Source organism: Lithobates pipiens, unplaced genomic scaffold (genome assembly GCF_037356315.1).
Source record: "Lithobates pipiens isolate NorthernLeopardFrog02 unplaced genomic scaffold, aLitPip1_a1.2 Scaffold_10, whole genome shotgun sequence".
Lineage (NCBI taxonomy): Eukaryota > Metazoa > Chordata > Amphibia > Anura > Ranidae > Lithobates > Lithobates pipiens.
In genome coordinates this window covers 59,722,316-59,742,470 of record NW_027507686.1, presented here as the reverse complement: position 1 = coordinate 59,742,470, position 20,155 = coordinate 59,722,316, and the positions used below count along the sequence as shown (strand labels likewise).

At 44.8% G+C, this 20,155-nt stretch overlaps 1 protein-coding gene across 1 annotated transcript in view; it reads right to left on the bottom strand.

The window, feature by feature from the left end:
- ATP6V0D1 (ATPase H+ transporting V0 subunit d1) overlaps nt 1–17,834 on the bottom strand; it is a 144,045-nt gene extending 126,211 nt beyond the window's left edge. Inside the window, exon 1 of the mRNA XM_077455687.1 lies at nt 17,559–17,834. Coding sequence (XP_077311813.1) covers nt 17,559–17,688 — 130 coding nt within the window. The 5' untranslated portion in view covers nt 17,689–17,834. The remainder of the gene's footprint in view (nt 1–17,558) is intronic.
- Nucleotides 17,835–20,155: the final 2,321 nt, after the last annotated feature.

Sequence of the window (20,155 nt, the reverse complement as noted above, 5' to 3'; positions counted from 1 at the left end):
TGTAGCTGCTGGCTTTTAAGATTTTTTTTTTTAAAGCTGCAGAACCACTTTAAGATAAAAAAAAAAAAACTTCTGACTTTACAATCCCTTTAAAAGCGGAGTTCCGCCTAATAATTTTGCACGCCCCACTTTTCAGTTTTTTATTTGCTAAAAAAGTTTAAAATATCCAATAGATTTTGTTCCACTTCACAATTGTGTCCCACTTGTTGGTGATTCTTCACAAAAAATAAAAATTTTATATCTTTATGTTTGAAGCCTGAAATGTGGCAAAAGGTTGAAAAGTTCAAGGGGGCTGAAAACTTTCGCAAAGCACTGTATTTAATAAAAGGATCCCTCAATGATTTTTAGTAGCAGCTATTAAAAGAGTTCTCTGCTGAGAGAAATAGAGGCTGCCATGGCTGACCGACTTTTGCGATGACTAGTTGCCCGACTAAGATACTGCCCTGGAACAAGCATGCAGATCGACATGGAAGAGTTTCTCTCCTGATATGTACTCCTGTATTTGTTGCAAAAAAGACCGAATACTTTCGCAAGGCACTGTATATACAGTATCTCACAAAAGTGAGTACACCCCTCCAAGGATATGGATTACTGGAACCATGTCCTGTGGTCTGATGAGACCAAGAGAAACTTATTTGGTTCAGATGGTGTCGAGTGTGTGGGATAGCAACCAGGTGAGGAGTACAAAGACAAGTGCGTCTTGCCTACAGTCAAGCATGGTGGTGGGAGTATCATGGTCTGGGGCTGCATGAGTGCTGCCATCACTGGAGAGCTACAGTTCATTGAGGGAACCATGAATGCCAACATGTACTGTGACATACTGAAGCAGAGCATGATTCCCTCGCTTCAGGGACTGGGCCACAGGGCAGTATTCCAACATGATAATGACCCCAAACACACCTCCAAGATGACCACCTCCTTGCTAAAGTACAGTAGCTGAGGGAAAAGGTGATGGACTGGCCAAGCAGGTCTCGTCCACAGAAATAAACCCTATTCTGCATCTGTGGGGAATCCTCAAACGGAAGGTGGAGGAGCGCAAAGTCTCCAACATCTACCAGCTCTGTGATGTTGCCATGGAGGAGTAGAAGAGGACTCCAGTGGCAACCTGTGAAGCTCTGGTGAACTTCATGCCCAAGAGGGTTAAGTCAGTGCTGGAAAATAATGGTGGCCACACAAAATATTGACACTTTGGGCCCAATTTGGACATTTTCACTTAGGGGTGTACTCACTTTTGTTGCCAGCAGTTTAGACATTAATGGCTGCGTGTTGAGTTATTTGACAACAAATTTACACTGTTATACAAGCTGTACACTCACTACTTTACATTGCAGCAAAGTGTCATTTCTTCAGTGTTGTCACATGAAAAGATAAGAAAATATTTACAAAAATATACCGTATATACATACACGCACACACACATACTTTTAGGTGAACTTTACAACAAGAATGCAAAATTATCACTGAAGATACACTATTATTTCTGTTTAAAGAATAGTTCCTGGTCCATCAACAATATACTGCCTGTAGGATCATATGACTGCAAAGTCACGAGTGCTGACATATCTCTATAGCATATTTCAATTACGTAAAATGTATTTCAAATACTACTCAGCAAAGCCACTGCCTAAAGACCCAGCGACTGCACTTCTTGAAGAAAACAAAAAACCTGAATGGAATTCAACCTAATACAGCAAGTCCCCCTACATACGAACAACCAGGATGCCAACATGTGTTCACTTGACTAATTCATAAAGCTGGGTACACACAATCGGTTCTTTTTTCATTCAACCCAGCGGGCTGAAAGGAAAAACCTGACAGATTGCCGTACCAAAACAAGCAAGGTTGCCTTTGTCTGCAAGAGCTGATCTTTGCTGGCCTTCCAAACAAGTTGGACTTATAAATAAGTTCCAAGGACGGAACTCGTTTGTAAGTAGGGGACTTACTGTATAGGTACTTACAGCTGTGAAGTAGATGATTGGGATATCTTAGAAGTGACCAAGCCTTGGTCTCATAAGGTAAAAGAAAGATATCACTTGGCCCATGCTCAATGAAGGGAGAGCGTCAAAACCAAACAATACCATGTAAACATTTGAAGCTACATGGGCCCCATGGGTGAATAACTTCTTACCATCTAATTTCAACCACTGGTCTCTGTACTTTTTGTAAAAAGTTTATGACTTCTGGATGTCCCCTCACTTTGGCCATACCCTACCGCTTCCAAAGAGAGAGAAAAAAAATGATATCAACTGCCATATTTCAGGAAAAGCATAGTGGTAATAGGACGCAAATAACCAGACTGAGGGTCCTATTGTACAACAGAGGGCAGATACCACAGGGAGTTTACACCGTGCCTACACTTTACAAGTCCGTCATAAAATGCAAGGCACATTTTATAGCCTTATTGATTTCTCAATAAATACAAAGCGCTCTCTGATTGGATGTTGTAGAGATCATGACATCACTGTTCAGCCTCTACATGTTATCCAATCAGAAAACATCATACATTCATCAATAAAAATACAAAGTTGTTCTGTGAACAGTGCCTGTGCCAAGCAATCGATCACCTGTGGCAACTATGCAGCAGGGCAGCCGTTTGCCAAAGGACTCAGAAGACCTCAGCAATCACTACAGTAGTCACCACTACTACACTGATCACCGCAGTACATCAGGTATATAATAAGCAAATGTAAAGTGGTCCAAGCTGGACCAATGTAATTTTGCATAAAACCCATACTTGAGTTGAACTTAATCAAATTGTAAACCTACAGCATAGTAACCCATAATTTATCTGAGACACAGATGGCAGACTGACAAGTACATTTACTTTTGTAGGCTGACACACTTAGGTGTGGTATGTGAAACGCCAATGAGAAGAGTAAATCAGGCCAATGTATATTATGACCACATAGACCATGTCTTCACAAATTCTGCAAACCTATATCCCCTACTGGGAATAGGGAAAATACACATCGGCTGTAGGTAACTAGGAATTCTGAGTTTTATGGGCTATAGAATAGACAGTTTACATCATCTTTAAGTTTTATCAATTTCAGTTTACAGAAACCAAGAGTAGGGATATACAGAAATCAAGCTCATGGGTAGTTGTATCACATATCTAAAAATTGTTTTTTCCTGTTATAAGCCCCATAAAAGTAGCCCAGACTGCATAATCTCTTGCTTACCAGGTGAATTCTGGAAGGCTTTCGCCCACTACAGCCATCTTTGCAAAATCACAGCACATCACGCTCCCACAGGTAGGAGTTGTCCACCACCACTGTCACTTATAAAGCCCAATGAAAAAAATCCAAGCCTCGTATTTTCCATGGAACTGGTGATGGAAGACACCACATCACAAAATGTCTCCATGGCCATTGGATAATAGAGGGAAAGCTAAGAGCTTCCTTGGTGGGGGGGCCCAGACATCACCTTTATGCCCTAGCATAGTAAATCTAGCACCCCAGCCTGGGGCAATTACCCCACACCTGAAGGATGTGTGTAATCAAGCAGGTATAATGGCCATTGCACCTATAGTACCCACCTATGAAAATGTATGCAGGCATAGAACAATGCTATGGCCTGTTTTGGCCTACATCTTGTGTTTATGGAAAACTCATTTTGAGTAGAGTAGTGAAGGGTTCAAACATCTCTCAAGATATTACTGCGGTTTCGTCATTGAGTATGTGTTTCTGACGTCTTCTGTGGCCCGTCAGAACAGTAAGTATGGGGATGTCACTTCAACAGGGACAGAGACACCAGTGCTCACCTTACAGAACAAAAAGAAAAAAAAACAAACACACCAGTATGGGCAACACAACATCCACGTTTGTGCCTCACAGTGCCAATGAACTAAAGCAGGGTCTACAAACTTTCTTAAAAAAATAAATAAATGAAAATAAAAAGCCCAGTTTGCGGCCCTTCAGACTTAAGGGGCTCCTGGGAGTGGTGTCAGCCAGAGGAACAGCCCCCCCCCCCGTTGGGGTCAGCCGAAGGAATAGAGTCTTGTATCAGTGAGAGAAACACTTCCAAGGGCCAGACAAAGGCAAGCAAAGGGCTACATCTGACCCTGAGCTGCAGTTAGGAGTTTGCACTAAAGAAACTTACCTCCAACACACATGCACTGCAGTGCACCACAAAGCACATTAATGCACAAAAAAATGTAATATGTTCATTTGTTTGTTGTGGTGCCTTGGCAGCCCAATACAAAAAAAAAAAAAAAAAAAAGAACAGGCTGCACTAATACTAGGGGTGCAACGGATCAAAAAACTCACGGATCGGATCGTTCCTCGGATCAGATCATTTTTCAGATCGGCAAATAATAACTGAATTTTCAAAAAAATGTGAAAATTCCACAACCATATAGTCCCCACTGTAATATCCACAATCTCCCCCACTGTATCTGACATCTCCCCCACTGTTATATTGGCTGAGCATGGCAGGGAACGGCCGAGTACTGGCAGGGTGTTGCAGAGTATTGGCAGGGGTGTTGCAGAGTATTTATGGATGTGACTGCAATTGTCACAGAGCAGCGCTGTGGACACTACAGATCCAGCCCACAGCACTGCTTCCAACCGATCTCTCCCCTCCACTGTACAGATCAGTACACAGAGGGGAGAGAGGCACTGGCATCATGACATGACGCAGGTTTGTTTACAAGTGATCGCTGCGTCATTTGACGGAGCGATCACATTGTAAATGCCCGCTGGGTGTACCAAGATGGCTGCTGCTCCGGAGCTAGGCCAAAGCTGCAGCCTTTCCTAAGGCCGAGGCAGGGTGTGCCGATCCGAACAGGTTGACCCGTTCGCATCACGGATCGGTGACGATCCCTTGCACCCCTAACTAATACACAATAAACTGGATAGGTATAAATGAGCCCTAAGGGTTGGCTGGGAGTATGAAACCCAAACGATTGATTCTGCTTCAAAAAAGACTGCTCAGCCAAGGAGTATTTGCCAAGGTTGTGGATTTTCTAGAAACACATTACAACATGTGAGACTGGAATGTCAGGTCAGCTGATCATCATCTCAAGTCTACTATATGAAAGAAAAAAAAAATACCCTTAAAATGTGTTTCACCATTGTTGCAAAATTAAGTCAACTGACTGAGGAAAAAAAAGGGAATTCAATTGCAACACCACAAAAGTCACATCCTGATCAGTATTTTCAGTTCCACCTCCATTCTCGGACAAATGCTGGTATGGCCTTAAAACCTTACACCCGAAATAAAAAACTAAAATCACAACAACACCAATACATATAAAAGCATATTCTAAAGCTAAATGGCAGGCACACATATAAAAAAATACAAATTAAAAACTTGACATACAAAAGGCAAAACATCTTTTCTAGTTTTGGACTAAAGAGATTAGAACACCTGTCAGGTTTTACTGTTGTCTTTGTCCCTATAGGAATTCACCCTCAATTTGTCCTGTTCATCATTATCATCGAAAGTAAAAGAAAATCCCACATTTTGTATTGTCACCAGAACAGGAATAAGGTGGAAGTTTTCCTATGGGGACACCAATTCCAATGACACACAGGGATTCCTTCACTTTGGTGGGATTTCCTCTCACTTCCTGTTTGGCTATGGGACAGGAAGTGAAGGGAAATCTCCCAACTGGACACAGATGGCAGAAAAAAAAAAAATGACAGTGAGTATAACCCTCCCTTACTCTATCCAAAATGAAAATGAGCGTTAAACCCTCTCAGGATGAGGTGTAGGGGGAGGGAGAGGCCCCTTTTCAAGGGTAGTTATTTAATTTCCCCGAAGGTCAGCTTTAATGCAGCTCTGCATTCCTTAATAGATTTTTAAATATATATTTTTTAAAGGTAATCAGCGCAAGTACCTGACTTTAAATCATCCTCTTACGGTCAGCATGTGTACAGCATGATTGGTGTATAGCATGTGTACACCAATCACAGGGACAAGACCTGTATGTGTTTAACTGCAGGTCTCCTCTTCTGAAATTTCCGCATGACAGAATTCAACGTCAGAAGTGACGTAATGTGTTGAATTGTTTTGTACATGTTCTTTCATTTCTGAGCATGCCTAGTCTTGCGCTTCAGTTTTGTTTTTTTTAGCCGAAAACCATACTAATGAAAAAAAAAAAAAAAAAATTTAAAAAAAAATTATAATCAGACGTCATGGTCACAGGAGACAAATTTTGGCGCCTGCACATCCAGTTTTTGTCTGACAAAAATTTGTAATCGGCTGTCAAAAGCAGCATACTAACAATCAGAAAAACGGCAGATCGTTCATCGGACGAAATGTAACGTCAGATTTTCTGATCGTGTGTACAGGCCTTTGTACTTTAATATGGAGAGATTTCCTCTCGCTTCCTGTTTGGCTATGGGACTGAAAGTAAAGGATGACAAAAAATAACCTGACAGGGATTAGGACTCTCCCTTTCTCGATCCAAAATGAGAAAAAAAAAAAGTTATACTCGGCAGCTCTCACGGCCGCGCTCCCCAGTCCAGCATTTGTGTCCACAAACACAAATGCCGGACTTGGGCCTGCCCCCACTGCGCCTGCGTCACCGCCTAAGAGATGAAGGGGCTTAGGTAAGTAAAACGGGGCGGTGATCACCAGGTGTTTTTTCACATTAATGCATAAGATGCATTGAGGTGAAAAAACACAAGGGTTTACAACCCCTTTAACCTACATACCTAGCCTCCCCTGATCAAAAGTATCCCGCCTTCCAAAGCACCATATTCACTTTTATCTAAAACTGAACAACCATGGCTAGCTGGAATGTTTACAGCCTGTGGCTGAAATACTGCCATTTCCATGGCATTGTAAAAGACCTGAAATATGGCTGTGTTGAGAGCACTGTATACAGCGCTCTTACACTGCCCTTGCCCATTGGACTGAATGGGCGGCGCTTCCAAAGCACCTGAAAAGCCATTCGGAAGCCCTGCAACACGGGTGTTTTTAACCCCTTCATCGTCCGATAGTGGAGGTTAAAGTCGCCCCTCTGGTGGCCGAAAAGCGTCCCTTAAACAGCGGTAACAATATGATGACATTAAACAGGTGGTTGTCATTATGGGATTTTTTAGCATCTAGTACCCCTGTCCACAGTAAGTTACTTTTGTGCATAGTATTTTTTAAGTTTTCTGGCAGGATTCTGACGTCATTTGACATCACAGGGAGGGGGTGTAACCATTTTTTCACATGTTTTGATTGGTGGTTGATGTGTATATATATTCTGCTTTTGACACTGTTACACTGTATCACATGCTTGAGGAAGGGGTCCTGCACAGCTCCGAAATGTTGCACTTTTCCTTTGCGATGTGATTCTCTGCATTAAATCTTTTGGACGAAAATGTGTCGATCCATGGTGTGCTGGCAAATATGTACGCTTGTTAACAGCGGTAAAGCGTCGCTAAATCTAGAGGCACTTTACCGCTAATGGACACGCCACCCCAGTGTGAAAGCAGTCCAAGCCCCCGTACACACGGTCGGATATTCCGACCACAGACGGATTTTGTCCGAAACTGGTGTTACATACACACGGTCGGACAAAGTCGTCGGAAAATCCGATCGTAACGTGATGACGTTAGTTCATTACGACGGGACTACGTTCAGGCTAGTAGCCAATAGCTTTGGTCTCTTAATTTGATCTGAGCACGTGTGGCACTTTGATCGGAATTCTCTACAAACGGATCATGTTGTTGGAAAATTTTATATCCAGCTCTCAAACTTTGTTGGTCAGACATTCCGACGGAAAAAGTCTGATGGAGCCCACACATGGTCTGATTATCCGACAACACGTCTGACCGTGTGTACAAGGGCTTAGACGCGATTTGCCTTTGAGAGTATCTCAGCAAAAATTAAATTTTTTTTGCAGAGGACGCCTGATATCTGACTTAGTGCAGACTTCTGAAAAAATAAATAAGCCAATCCCACAAGCAGGAATTTACATTTTTGTGGATCATTACAAGCACCACTTGTGTACAGAACATCTCCAGGTAGACATATTGCAGTTTACAGAAAATTACAGAGCTGCAGATTGAAAAGGAAAGGTCATTTTTTAATAACATTCAACTGCAATATGACTTGTTTTGCAATTGTATACGCTATATTTTTTTTTTTCCCCAAGAAAGTGGAATTACCCTTTAAAATAACAGGAGAAAGTAAAACTGAAACCAAAAATGTTGCTGATATGATGACATCCATCAATACAACTTGCATGTAATGGTGACTATGATGTACAGGCCAATACTGAATCGCACAAACCAATATATTTTGTGAGTTTAAATTGGGATTAAATAACTTAATGGGACGTTTCTGTCCCCTAAACAGACACTGGAAAGCAAAAAAAAAAAAAAAAGCAGGAAAACATGCAGGCTTGTAATGCGTCCAGTTCTGATCTGGCGTGACTCCTGTACGAGATCAGCGTACAGCAGGGCTTGACAAATTTGCTTGGAATCTAGGAGCCAGCTAAAAAAGTTAGGAGCCAGGTCCGTGACGGCGATCCGGACCTGTCCCTAGCCTGACATGGAGACGAGTGAGGGGAAGATAGCAGCGCCGCCGACCTCCACCCCCCCCCCCCCCCACGGGCACCAAGTCATTGCCCATAGCTCTTAGAGGGACATTTTTATTTTTTTCAAATGACAAAAAATTTTTTTATTGCATTTTAGTGTAAATATGAGCTCTGTGGTCGCTCTGAGCCCAGATCACATATTTAAGAGGACCTGTCATGCTTTTTTTCTATTACAAGGGATTTTTACATTCTTGTAATAGGAGTAAAAGTAACACTTTTTTTTTTTTTTAAGAACAGTGAAAAAATTAAAAATAAAAGTTAAAATAAATAAGAAAAAAAAATGTTTTTAATCGCGCCCTGTCCCGCCAAGCTCGCGTGAGTAGCACCCGCATATGAAAGCGGCCTTCAAACCACACGTGAGGTATCGCCGTGATCGGTAGAGCGAAAGCAATAATTCTAGCCCTAGACCAGTGATGGGAACCTTGGCACCCCAGATGTTTGGGAACTACATTTCCCATGATTCTCAACTACATTGCAGAGTGCATGAGCATCATGGGAAATGTAGTTCCAAAACATCTGGGGTGCCAAGGTTCGCCATCACTGCCCTAGACGCTCCTCTGTAACTCAAAACATGCAATCTGTAGAATTTTTTAAACGTCACCTATGGAGATTTTAAAGGGAAAATGTTTGTCGCCATTCCACAAGTGGATGCAATTTTGAAGCGTGACCTGTTGGGTATCAATTTACTCGGCGTAACATTATCTTTCACAATATAAAAAAAATTGGGCTAACTTTACTGTTGTCTTATTTTTTTATTCAATTATTTTTCCCAAAAAAATCGCGTTTGTAAGACCGCTGCGCAAATACGGTGTGACAGACAGTATTGCAACGACTGCCATTTTATTCTCTAGGGTGTTAGAATAGAAAAATGTATACAATGTTTAGGGGTTCTAAGTAAAGGGAAGGAAATAGGCGGGCAGTGAAAACAGGCAGGGGAAGCTCCATTAGCATTGCTGGTTGTCATACGACTACCACAAGAGGGCGCCAGATTCCAGAAGGAAGAATAGAACCGCAGAAGGCCTCAATGACCGGCCGGTGGCGGCACGCCCCAACGCGATCACACCGGGGGGAGGGGGGGTGTGCACGGAGACAGGATACCCCCCAGCTGTGCTGCCCCAGGTGCCAGGTCACTAATTCGAGTCGAAAATGCGACCTGGCGCCCGGGGTTTGTCAAGCCCTGGCGTACAGGCAGTCCCCGGGTTACAAACAAGATACGTTCTGTAGGTTAGTTCTCAAGTTGAATTTGTATGCAAGTCGGAACAGGTACATTTGTTAATTGTAACTCCAGCCAAAAAAAACATTTTTAAAGTTATGGATAGCTAGTATAGGGAAGGATTAAAACCCCTGTAAAAAATTTTTTGCTGTCTGTGCCCCTGTTCAGAAGATTTCACCTCACTTTGTTCCTGTGACAATTGGATTTTGAAAATCTTGGGTTGTTGTGGAAACAAGGATTGGTAATAAAGCTTCAGTGGATTCATCTTTTTCCCATGAGGACTTACAGGAGTGAATTTCCCTTCCTGTGGGTAGATTTCCTCTCACTTCCTGTTGTCTCCTTCCGTTTGTAACCCGGGGACCGCCTGTAATGGGGTTGGTGATCTCTGGGTGGACATGTTCCAGCTGAGGATGGAGGATACACTGACAGGCTTATATAAGATCTGAATGATGGAGTTTTAGCAAAAACTGGGAAAGGAACCACTGGATGTTGAATAAAAAAAAAAATTTAGGTGGGGAGGAGACATGGTGAAAAAGGACCCTGACTGATTAGATCACTATTTGGTTAGGAGATTCAGCAGGACACAGTGGGGGAGATTTCCTGAAACTGGAGAGGGCAAAATCTGGTTAAGCTCTGCATGGTAGCCAATGAGCTGCAAGGTTTTATTGTCAAAGCTTAATTGAACAAGCTAACGTTAGAAGCAGATTGGCTACAGCTGCACTAGATTCAGAGTGCTACAATTTTAGTAAATCTCCCCCATTGACTGTAGAGACAGATAATGGGGTCACCCCGCAATGAGGAGAGACTCGGACAGGCGACACCATCAAATGACAGCTGGGTGCTGTGGCTCTCCTTCTGGGACGTCATCATATGACATGGCGCGACCCTGATCTCTGTAAAGAGCCACGTCCGCTGTGATCGGCTGTGTCCAATCACAGCCGATCACATGTAAACACGAAGATGTCGGTAATTGGCGCTCCTCGTCTCACACTGACAGTGTGTGGCGAGGAGAGCCAATCAGCAGCATCTCCATACAGGGGGACATCTACACATGTAATCAGGGCACTGATCATCAGTGCCATGATTACATTATAGTGCCAAAAGTATCACCAATCAGTCCCCACCAGTGGCAGCAATCAGTTTCCATTAGCGATGCCAGTCAGTGCTGGCTATCAGTGCTGCCAATCAATGCCCATCAGTACCACCTCTCAGTGCCCAGTGCTACCTAACAAGTGCCCACCAGTGCCGCATCATCAGTGCACATCAGTAAAGGAGAAAAATTACTTTGTTACAAAAATCACCTACAGAAAGAACGTAAAAAAAAAAAAAAAAAAAAAAAATGTTCAACATTGTGGGTCTTTTTTTTTTTTTTGTAAAAAATAAAAAAAACACAGCAGTGATTAAATACCACCAAAATAAAGCTCTATTTGTGTGAAGAAAATGATAAATGTGTTTGGGTACAGTGTAGCATGACCGCGCAACTGTCATTCAAAGTGCGATAGCACTGGAAGCTGAAAAATGGCCTGGGCAGGAAGGGGGTGTAAGTGCCCAGTAGGCAAGTGGTTAAAGTGTATCCAGCAGGAGGCCATAAATGGTAGGATATCAATGATGACAACGGACTCTGATAGAAGATACTGAGATCTGAATGTTAGAGTGGGTCAGCGCTCAGTGGAAAAGTACAGTAAATAGCAGGAGACAGTGAGTTAGTTGATAGGTACTGAGGTCACCGCATGATGACATGATGAGATCCGAATGATGGCATTAGGTCAACACCCAGTGAAAGGTACCTCCCAGGCTGGGACATGGGGGCACAATAAGAATAGTGACACAGAGATCTGAATGATGCCACGGGTCATGATATAATAGGCATGGTGTCACTCCATTCTGAAGAAGGGACTGACAGACAGAACTGAGGCATGGATGATGGCATGAGTAACCAGTAAGCAACGAAGGAGGCATGGGGTCACACCATGATGAAGAGGGATGCTGACAGAAGACAGTGAGATTACAGGGCATCCAGAAAGTATTCACAGTGCTTCACTTTTTTCCACATTTTATGTTACAGCCTTATTCCAAAATGGATTAAATTCATTATTTTACTCAAAATGTTACAAACAATACTCCATAATGACTACGTGAAAGAAGTTTGTTAGAAATCTTTGAAAATGTATAAAAAAATAAAAATAAATCCCATGTACATGATTTGGAAAGACACACATCTGTCTATATGAGGCCCCACAGTTAACAGTGTATGTCAGGAATTGTCTGTAGACCCCCGAGACAGGATTGTATCGAGGCACAGAAATATTTCTGCAGCATTGAAGGTCCCAATGAGCACAGTGGCTTCCATCATCCGTAGATGGAAGGACTCTTGCTAGAGCTGGCCACCCGGCCAAACTGAGCCCCGTACACACGATCCGAATATCGTACAAAAACGGTCGTCCGAGGAAGGATCGTACCATTTTCAGATTGCGTGTACACTACTTTCGACAGCCGATCACGACCGTTCACCTGATATTATTCGATCGGACATGCACAGAAATTTTCCTCGTACGATTTTCGTTTAGTTAGTATAGTTGTCATCCGAAAATACAATACAAATACATTACAACACATGACATCACTTACGATTTTTTTTTTTGATTATTAACCGAAAACAGTCATACGATCAGTCGTACGATATTCAGATAATGTGTACGGGGCATTAGTCAAGGAGGTGACCAAGAACCCGATGGTCAGTCTGACAGAGTTCCAGCTTTTCTCTGTGGAGAGAGGACAACCTTTCAGAAGGACAACCATCTCTGCAGCACTCCACCAATCAGGCCTGTATTGTAGACTGGCCAGACGAAAGCCACTCCTCAGTAAATGTCACATTACAGCCCACTTGGAGTTTGCCAAAAGGCACCTGAAGAACTCTAAGCCCTTGTACACACGGTCGGACATTCTGACAACCAAATCCATTGTATTTTGTCCGACGGATCTTTTCCGAAACTGTTGCATACACACGGTCGGACAAAGTTGTCGGAAAATCCGATCTTTCAGAACGTGATGACGTAATTTCGTTACGATGGGAATACGTTCAGGCTAGTAGCCAATAGCTTTGATGTAGGAATTTGATCTGAGCATGCGTAGCACTTTGTCCGATCGGAATTCTCTACACATGATCGGAGTATGTCCGATCGGAGCAGTTTGTCGGAAAATATTTCCAGCCAGTTGGAAAATTTGGTCCGATGGATATTTTCCGACGGAAACAGTCCGATGCATACTACACAGAGTCGGAATATCCGACAAAATGGTCAGATAGGACACATTCCGACAGAATCTCCGACCGTGTGTACAAGGGCTAAGACCATGAGAAACAAAATTCTCGGGTCTGATGAAACAAAGTTTGAACTCGGCCTAAATAGCAAGCGTAATGTCTGGAGGAAACCAGGCACTGAGCATCACCTGGCCAATATCATCCCTACAGTAAAGCATGGCGGTGGACGCATCATGCTGTGGGGATGTTTTTCAGCAGCAGGAACTGGGAGACTAGTCAGAATCAAGGGAAAGATGAATGCAGCAATGTACAGAGATATCCTTGATTAAAATCTGCTCCAGAGCGCTCTGGACCTCAGACAGGGGCAAAGGTTCATCCTACAACAAGACAACCACCCTAAGCACACAGCCAAAATAACAAAGCAGTGGCTACAGGACAACTCTGTGAATGTCTTTACGAGGCCCAGACTTGAACCCAATTGAACATCTCTGGAGAGATCTGAAAATGGCTGTGCACCGACGCTCCCCATCCAACCTGATGGAGCTTGAGTGGTCCTGCAAAGAAGAATAGGAGAAAATGCCCAAAAATAGGTGTGCCAAGCTTGCAGCACCATACTCAAAAAGGCTTGATCCAAAAGTGCTTCAACAAAGTATTGAATAAAGGCTGTGAATACTTATATACATGGGATTTTTTTTTTTTTTTTAACTAATTCCCATCCAGCCAATGTACATAAATGGCCGGGGGGGGGGGGGGGGGGGGCGGTCTCCTTCTGAGTGGACGTTCAGGAACGTCCCTCAGAAGGAGGGGGATCGCACGCTTGTGTGCCCGTGCAGCGGCACAATCCCGATGCGCTCGTTTCACCCGGACACGGCACACCTCCAATCGGCAGGAGGACTCTGATTGGCCTTACTGATCTTGATGGCCATGTCCAATCACAGCCATCATGTCATGTAAACAGAGCCAATTGCTAGGCAATCAGCTCAGCTCTCCTCACACAGAAGTTGTCGGTGAGGAGAGGAGAGGGGATCGCTGCAGGCAGCTGGTGATCAGGGAGTATGACCTGTTTTTTTTACAGCTTTTTACTCCCTGATCACCAACCTAGTGTAAACACACACATGTCCCCCACATATGTCTCACTAAAATCACATGTCCCAATGATTATCTGCACACATGTGTCCGTGATCACCTGCGCACGTCTGTACATGGATCATTTGTGTACATCTGTCCGTGATCACACGAACCAATTATTATACACTTAAAGAAATTTTTTTTTGCCAAAAACATGTAGCAGAATACATTTTGGCTTAAATTTATGCCAAAATTAGATTTTATTGGATTTCTTTTAAACTGGAAAGAAGAAAATATTGTTTTTTCCCAAATTTCCACTCTTTTTTCACTTACATCACAAAGAAATAAAAAACGGAGTCATGAATAAATACCACCAAAAGAAAGTTCTATTTGTACAAACAAAATGATAAAAATTTCATTTGGGTACAGCGTAGCATGACCGCGCAATTGTCACTGAAAGTGACAGAGCGCTGAAAGCTGAAAAATGGTCTGGGAAGGTGCCCAGTATTGATGTGGTTAAATAAATTTGCAAAGATTTCAAACAAACTTCTTTCACAATGTCATTATGGAGTATTGTTTGTAGAATTTTTGAGGAAAAGAATGAATTTAATTAATTTTGGAATAATGCTGTAAATAACAAAATGTGGAAAAAGTGAAGCGCTGTGGAATACTTTCCGGATGCACTTTATGGAATGGGTCATCACTGCTCCATGAAAGCTATCCATTAGGAGGTAATAAAATGTAGGATAGCAATGGGGGTATCCCATGATGAGGAGGGCCCTAAGAAATAACACAGAGATCATGAATGATATGATAGATGTGGGAACACTCTGTAATAGGGAGGAGCCATAACAGATAACACTGAGATCTAGCGGTTGATATGGAGTCACCGGGAAGTGATGAATATAAGAGGTATGGGGTCACCCAAATGATGAGGAGGGCTCCTAATACGAATGAATACATTTTGTATGAGATGTGGGTGGAAGGGAGTCACCAGGAAGTGATAAATGGTATGAAGAAAGGGGGTCACCTCAATAGGAGGAGGAGGGGTCCTGACATAAAAGATTGGAGATGTGGGTGGTGGTATGGGGGTCACCAGAAAGCGATGAATAGCATAAGAGGTATGGGGGTCACTTCAATATGATTAGGAGGGCTCTAAGAAATAACATGGAGATCTGGATGACGGTATGGGGCACTGGTTATCAATTAATGGGATTATTGGCATGGTGTCACTCCATGAGGAGGGCCCTGAAAATAATCAGGGAGATCTGGTATGGGGTCACCAGGAAGTGATGAATGATATGAAATTATGAGCTCACCACATGATGATGAAGAGGGGTCATGACTAGAGCTGCAACTAACGATTAATTTGTCTGTCGACTAATCTATCGATTATTTCTTCGATAAGTCAACGACTATCCGATTATTTTTTTTATTTTTATTTTTTAATGAATCTAGTGTTTTTTTTTTTTGATTAGCTAATTAATCCTTTGGATAACCTTGAGAGTATTGTATGGCAGAGTATTGTATGGCAGAGTATTGGCGGGCATTGCAGGGCAGAGTATTGGCGGGCATTGCATTGCAGGGCAGGGCAGAGTATTGGCGGGCATTGCATTGCAGGGCAGGGCAGAGTATTGCAGGGCAAGGGCAGAGTATTGCAGGGCATTGCAGGGCAGGGCATTGCAGGGCAGGGCAGAGTATTGCAGGGAAGAGTATTGCAGGGCAGAGTATTGCATTGCAGGGCAGGGCATTGGCGGGCATTGCATTGCAGGGCAGAGTATTGGCAGGCAGGGCAGGGCAGAGTATTGCAGGGGAGGGCAGAGTATTGCAGGGCATTGCAGGGCAGGGCAGAGTATTGCAGGGCAGAGTATTGCAGGGCAGGGCATTGCAGGACAGAGTATTGCAGGGCAGAGCAGGGCAGAGCATTGCAGGGTATAGTATAGTATTGCAGGGCAGAGTATAGTATAGTATTGCAGGGCAGAGTATAGTATAGTATTGCAGGGCAGAGTATTGCATTGGCGGGCAGAGTATTGGCAGGGTATGGATGGATAGCTGCATCCATCCGACCTCTCCCCTGCACTGCACAGATCAGTACAGAGAGGGGAGAGAGAAACCGGCGTCATGTCATGACGCCGGTTTGTTTACAAGTGATCGCTCCATCGGAGCGATCACATTGTAAACGCCTGGGTGTAGAAAGATGGCCGCCGCTTCGGAGCTAGGCCTAAGCCGCGGCCTCTCCTAAGGCCGAGAACGCGGAGCGCGCCACGGATCGCGGCATGTGCGCACGGATCGGTGACGATCCGTTGCACCCCTAGGGACCGCGGCACGGAGGGGGAGAAGAGAGGGGGACGGCGGCACGGAGGGGAGCGGTAAATGCTAAGCACTGCCCCCACTGTGACGCATCGACGCCCTGCACGCACGTCAACGTATTTTCTTAGTCGACGTAGTCGATTACGTTGACGCGTCGTGGCAGCTCTAGTCATGACATATATGAATAGATCGGTATGGGGTCAGCGGGAAGTGATGAATGGCATAAGAGGTATGGGGGTCACCTCAATATGATGAGGAGGGCCCTGAGAAATAACATAGAGATCCGGATGATGGTATGGGGTACCAGGGAGTGGAGAATGCTGTCATAGATGTAGGGTCACTCTGAAATAGGAAGGAGCTATAAGAGATAACACTAAGATGTGGGTGGGGTTATGATGTCACCAAAAAGTGATGAATGATATGAGTGGTATCTGTGGTATGGGGTCACCCCACGATGATAATGATGGAGACTGTCTTGATTGAATCTGTATGAGATGTGGGTGGTCCTATAGGGTCACCAGGAAGTGATGAATGAGATGAGAGGCATGAGGGGGGTCACTTCATGTGGAGGAGGGATCATAATATAAATGAATGGTTGTGTGTGAGATGTGGATAATGATATGGTGTCACCAGGAAGGGATTAATAATATGAGTGGTATGGGGTCACCCTGACATAAATGAATAGATCTTTATGAGATGTGGGTGGTGTTATAGTGTCACCAGGAAGTGATGAATGATATAAGAGGTATGGGGTCTTCCCATGAGGAGGGGTCCTGACATAAATGAATGAATGAATTTTTATGATGAATTGGGTGGTGTGATGGGGTCACCAGGAAGTGATGAATGATATGCGTGACATGGGGTCACCATGACATAAATGGATGAATTGGGTGGTCTGATGGGGTCACCAGGAAGCGATGAATGATATGCGTGACATGGGGTCACCATGACATAAATGAATGAATTTGTATGATGAATTGGGTGGTGTGATGGGGTCACCAGGAAGTGATGAATGATATGGGGTCACCATGACATAAATGAATGGCTCTGTATGAGATGTGGGTGGGTGACCTCTGTCTGTAGGGGGGTTCTGTCATACTATGAATTGATGGTGAAGGGAGATCCTCTCAGAATGAATATAGCCCCTCCCATATCACCCGATCACTCACCCTCCAGGGTCTCGCACTGCACCAGGTTCAGGTAGTCCCCCTGGGTGAGGACCCCGGCCTTGAAGCCCCGGACTAAGCCCTCCAGGTAGCCGCTGTCCACATTGAAGTAGAGCTCGGAGAAGGACATCATGGTGGCGGCGGGGACGGGTCGGTATCAGAGGATGAGCAAAAGAGGAATAGTTACGTCACTACACCGGCCAGGGGGAACCCGGAGAATCGGGAGGGGTCACGTGAACACAGCACCACCTGTCACATGACGAGCCTGGTGTCATGTAGGGGGAAGGTAGAATTGGAGGAAGACCCAATGAATGAATTTGCTTCCTGGTGACGCCATGGAATCAGAACGAGGCTTGGAGCGCAGGAAGTCACTAGGTGGAGCTGTGTAAAGGCCTGCGCTACGTGAGTCTTCCTGTAATGTCTGCAGTCGCTGTAATAGGTGGAATGCCCTTAGTGGAGTGGGAAGCAGCCATTACAGACCTCCAGAAAATGCTAATTTCTTGGTAATCTCTATTTTTCAGTGACTTGGAGCAAATTTACAGCCAGCGAAGTCAGAACACAGGATGTTACATATATAGGCCTTGTTCAGGACAGTGTCTAAACACATATGCATGCAACATGACTTAGGCCTCTTGCACACAGACTCCTAAAAAGGCCACGTTTATAGGACTGAGGCGTGTTTTTTACTGATGTAAATGCAGCAGATTTTTTGTAATGGACCTGTGTGCATGTAAACCTGTGCTGTGTATAGATCAGCTGGTATTTTTACACAAAGAACCCGCAGATATCACACAATCCAAGAAGAGCTAAAAGTTTTTCTCTTTCGTTCATTGATGGACACAGCTCCTTTAATTTTTGACCTTAGGGTTATCATCCACTTCAGGAGAGGTCTAGGCAGAGCATGTAACATGTAAAAACAGCAAGACTGCACAGTGCCGCCCAGGTGGCAGTCCCTCTGGCTATGACCCCTCTCTCTGCAGCTCAGTTTTTTTTCTGCCTAATGTAGAAGGACCTGGCTCCCTGAAGGGACCAATGGTCCTGGGATTTTTTTTTCTACAATTTTTGATCCTGTGATCTACTATCAACAGCAGGCTGGGTGACAGGCTGGATAATATAGATCCTTGCAGTCTCCCCAGCCTGGCCATCGAGGGTGAGCAAACCCTAGTTATGTCCTGTATCGGCCACAACATGCCCCTTTTGCTCCAGGGGTGGCTGGTGAGCTATATGCTTCGGGGCACACGTATGACCGGGCTACTGCTGTCTGTGTCACAGTGTGCCGTGGCCAAAAGCCACACCACACTGCTCGGGTGATGGGCCTGTGGTGGAATGCATCCAGTAACCCCGACAGGAAGGGTAAGTACGGCTCTCCCTACCTCGGCAGGATTGAGCAGCTGGGCATTCCCTGAGAGGTCGACTAGGGGGTCTCTCACTCTCCCTTTCCTCTCTCCCTATCCCTCATTCCCTCCTCCCCCTGCTGGGGCCGCAGTGTGACTGGGCATGAGGTGCGGTGTATGTACCTAGTTCGGTGGTCCTCCTGGGGGGGGGCTCCGAGCCTTGGCAGGGCTGCACTGGCTGCTGGGGTCCGCTTTTGCCTTCCTGCTCCGTTTTTCTGCGCTGTGAGGTGCCTGAGTAAATTTACCTTAGGAGAGGCTGCCGCACTGTCTGTGAGCATTTTGCTGAGGCCGCAGCCATTTTCCTGTAGTCGTATACAGTGTATGGGCCATTTTTTAGAAGGTTCAGCGGCCATTTTATTGGGGATTTTTTTACAAGGACGGCCGGTGGCAATTTTCTCGTAGCCTCAGCGTGTTTTTACCTCTAGTGCTGGGTCTGTGTACCTCAGAACAGCACGGTTTTCACTCTGAGCACTTTGTGACTGAAACAGGGCAGAGTGATCAGCGGCACCACAGCGCAGCACTTGGTCAGGGGGGTGAGTCCTGCGGAGGGGTCTGTGAGCAACTAGGAGGGTGGGATTTGTGTATCTTGCCTAAGTTGTGGCAGGCGAGTGAGGGTCAGCATGGCACCAGAAGCTAGCGTTTCTTCCCCAGACTTCCCTGCTATTGCAACCAGCTCACCTGCAAAAAATGCGGCACCTATGGATGCTTTTTGGGCAGTCCTGGAGACCTTTGTTGCCAGGGTGGAAGCGGCATTGGGGGGTAAAAAATGCCAGCTGCCCCCCCCCCCCCCATCTTCTGGGGAGAGCTCTGATTCTGACTCTGGTCCCACGGTGACTGGTGGGCCCCTGTTCTGACGTCTCAGAGGATGCGGACAAGGACCGTTCGGACAGTGAGAATGATTCTGACTCTGTCCGGGCTAGCGCAGGAAAAGGCGCTATTAGGAGCACTATTACTCCGCATTTGACTTATTTTGATAAGTTCATCTACAAGGAATGGGGAAGTCCACAGCAGGCCTTTTCAGTCCCAAGGAGAATGACGGTGCGTTACCCCTTTTGAGGAGAGCTTCCGGAAAAAATGGACGTCTCCTCCGGTTGTTGTGGCCCAATCCATGTTTACGGTAATGGGGTCAGCGTTACGACCTCTGCTGGCCACAGCCTTGGTGTCGCAGACGCTTGCTGAATGGGCAAAGTTGTTGCACCGTGAATT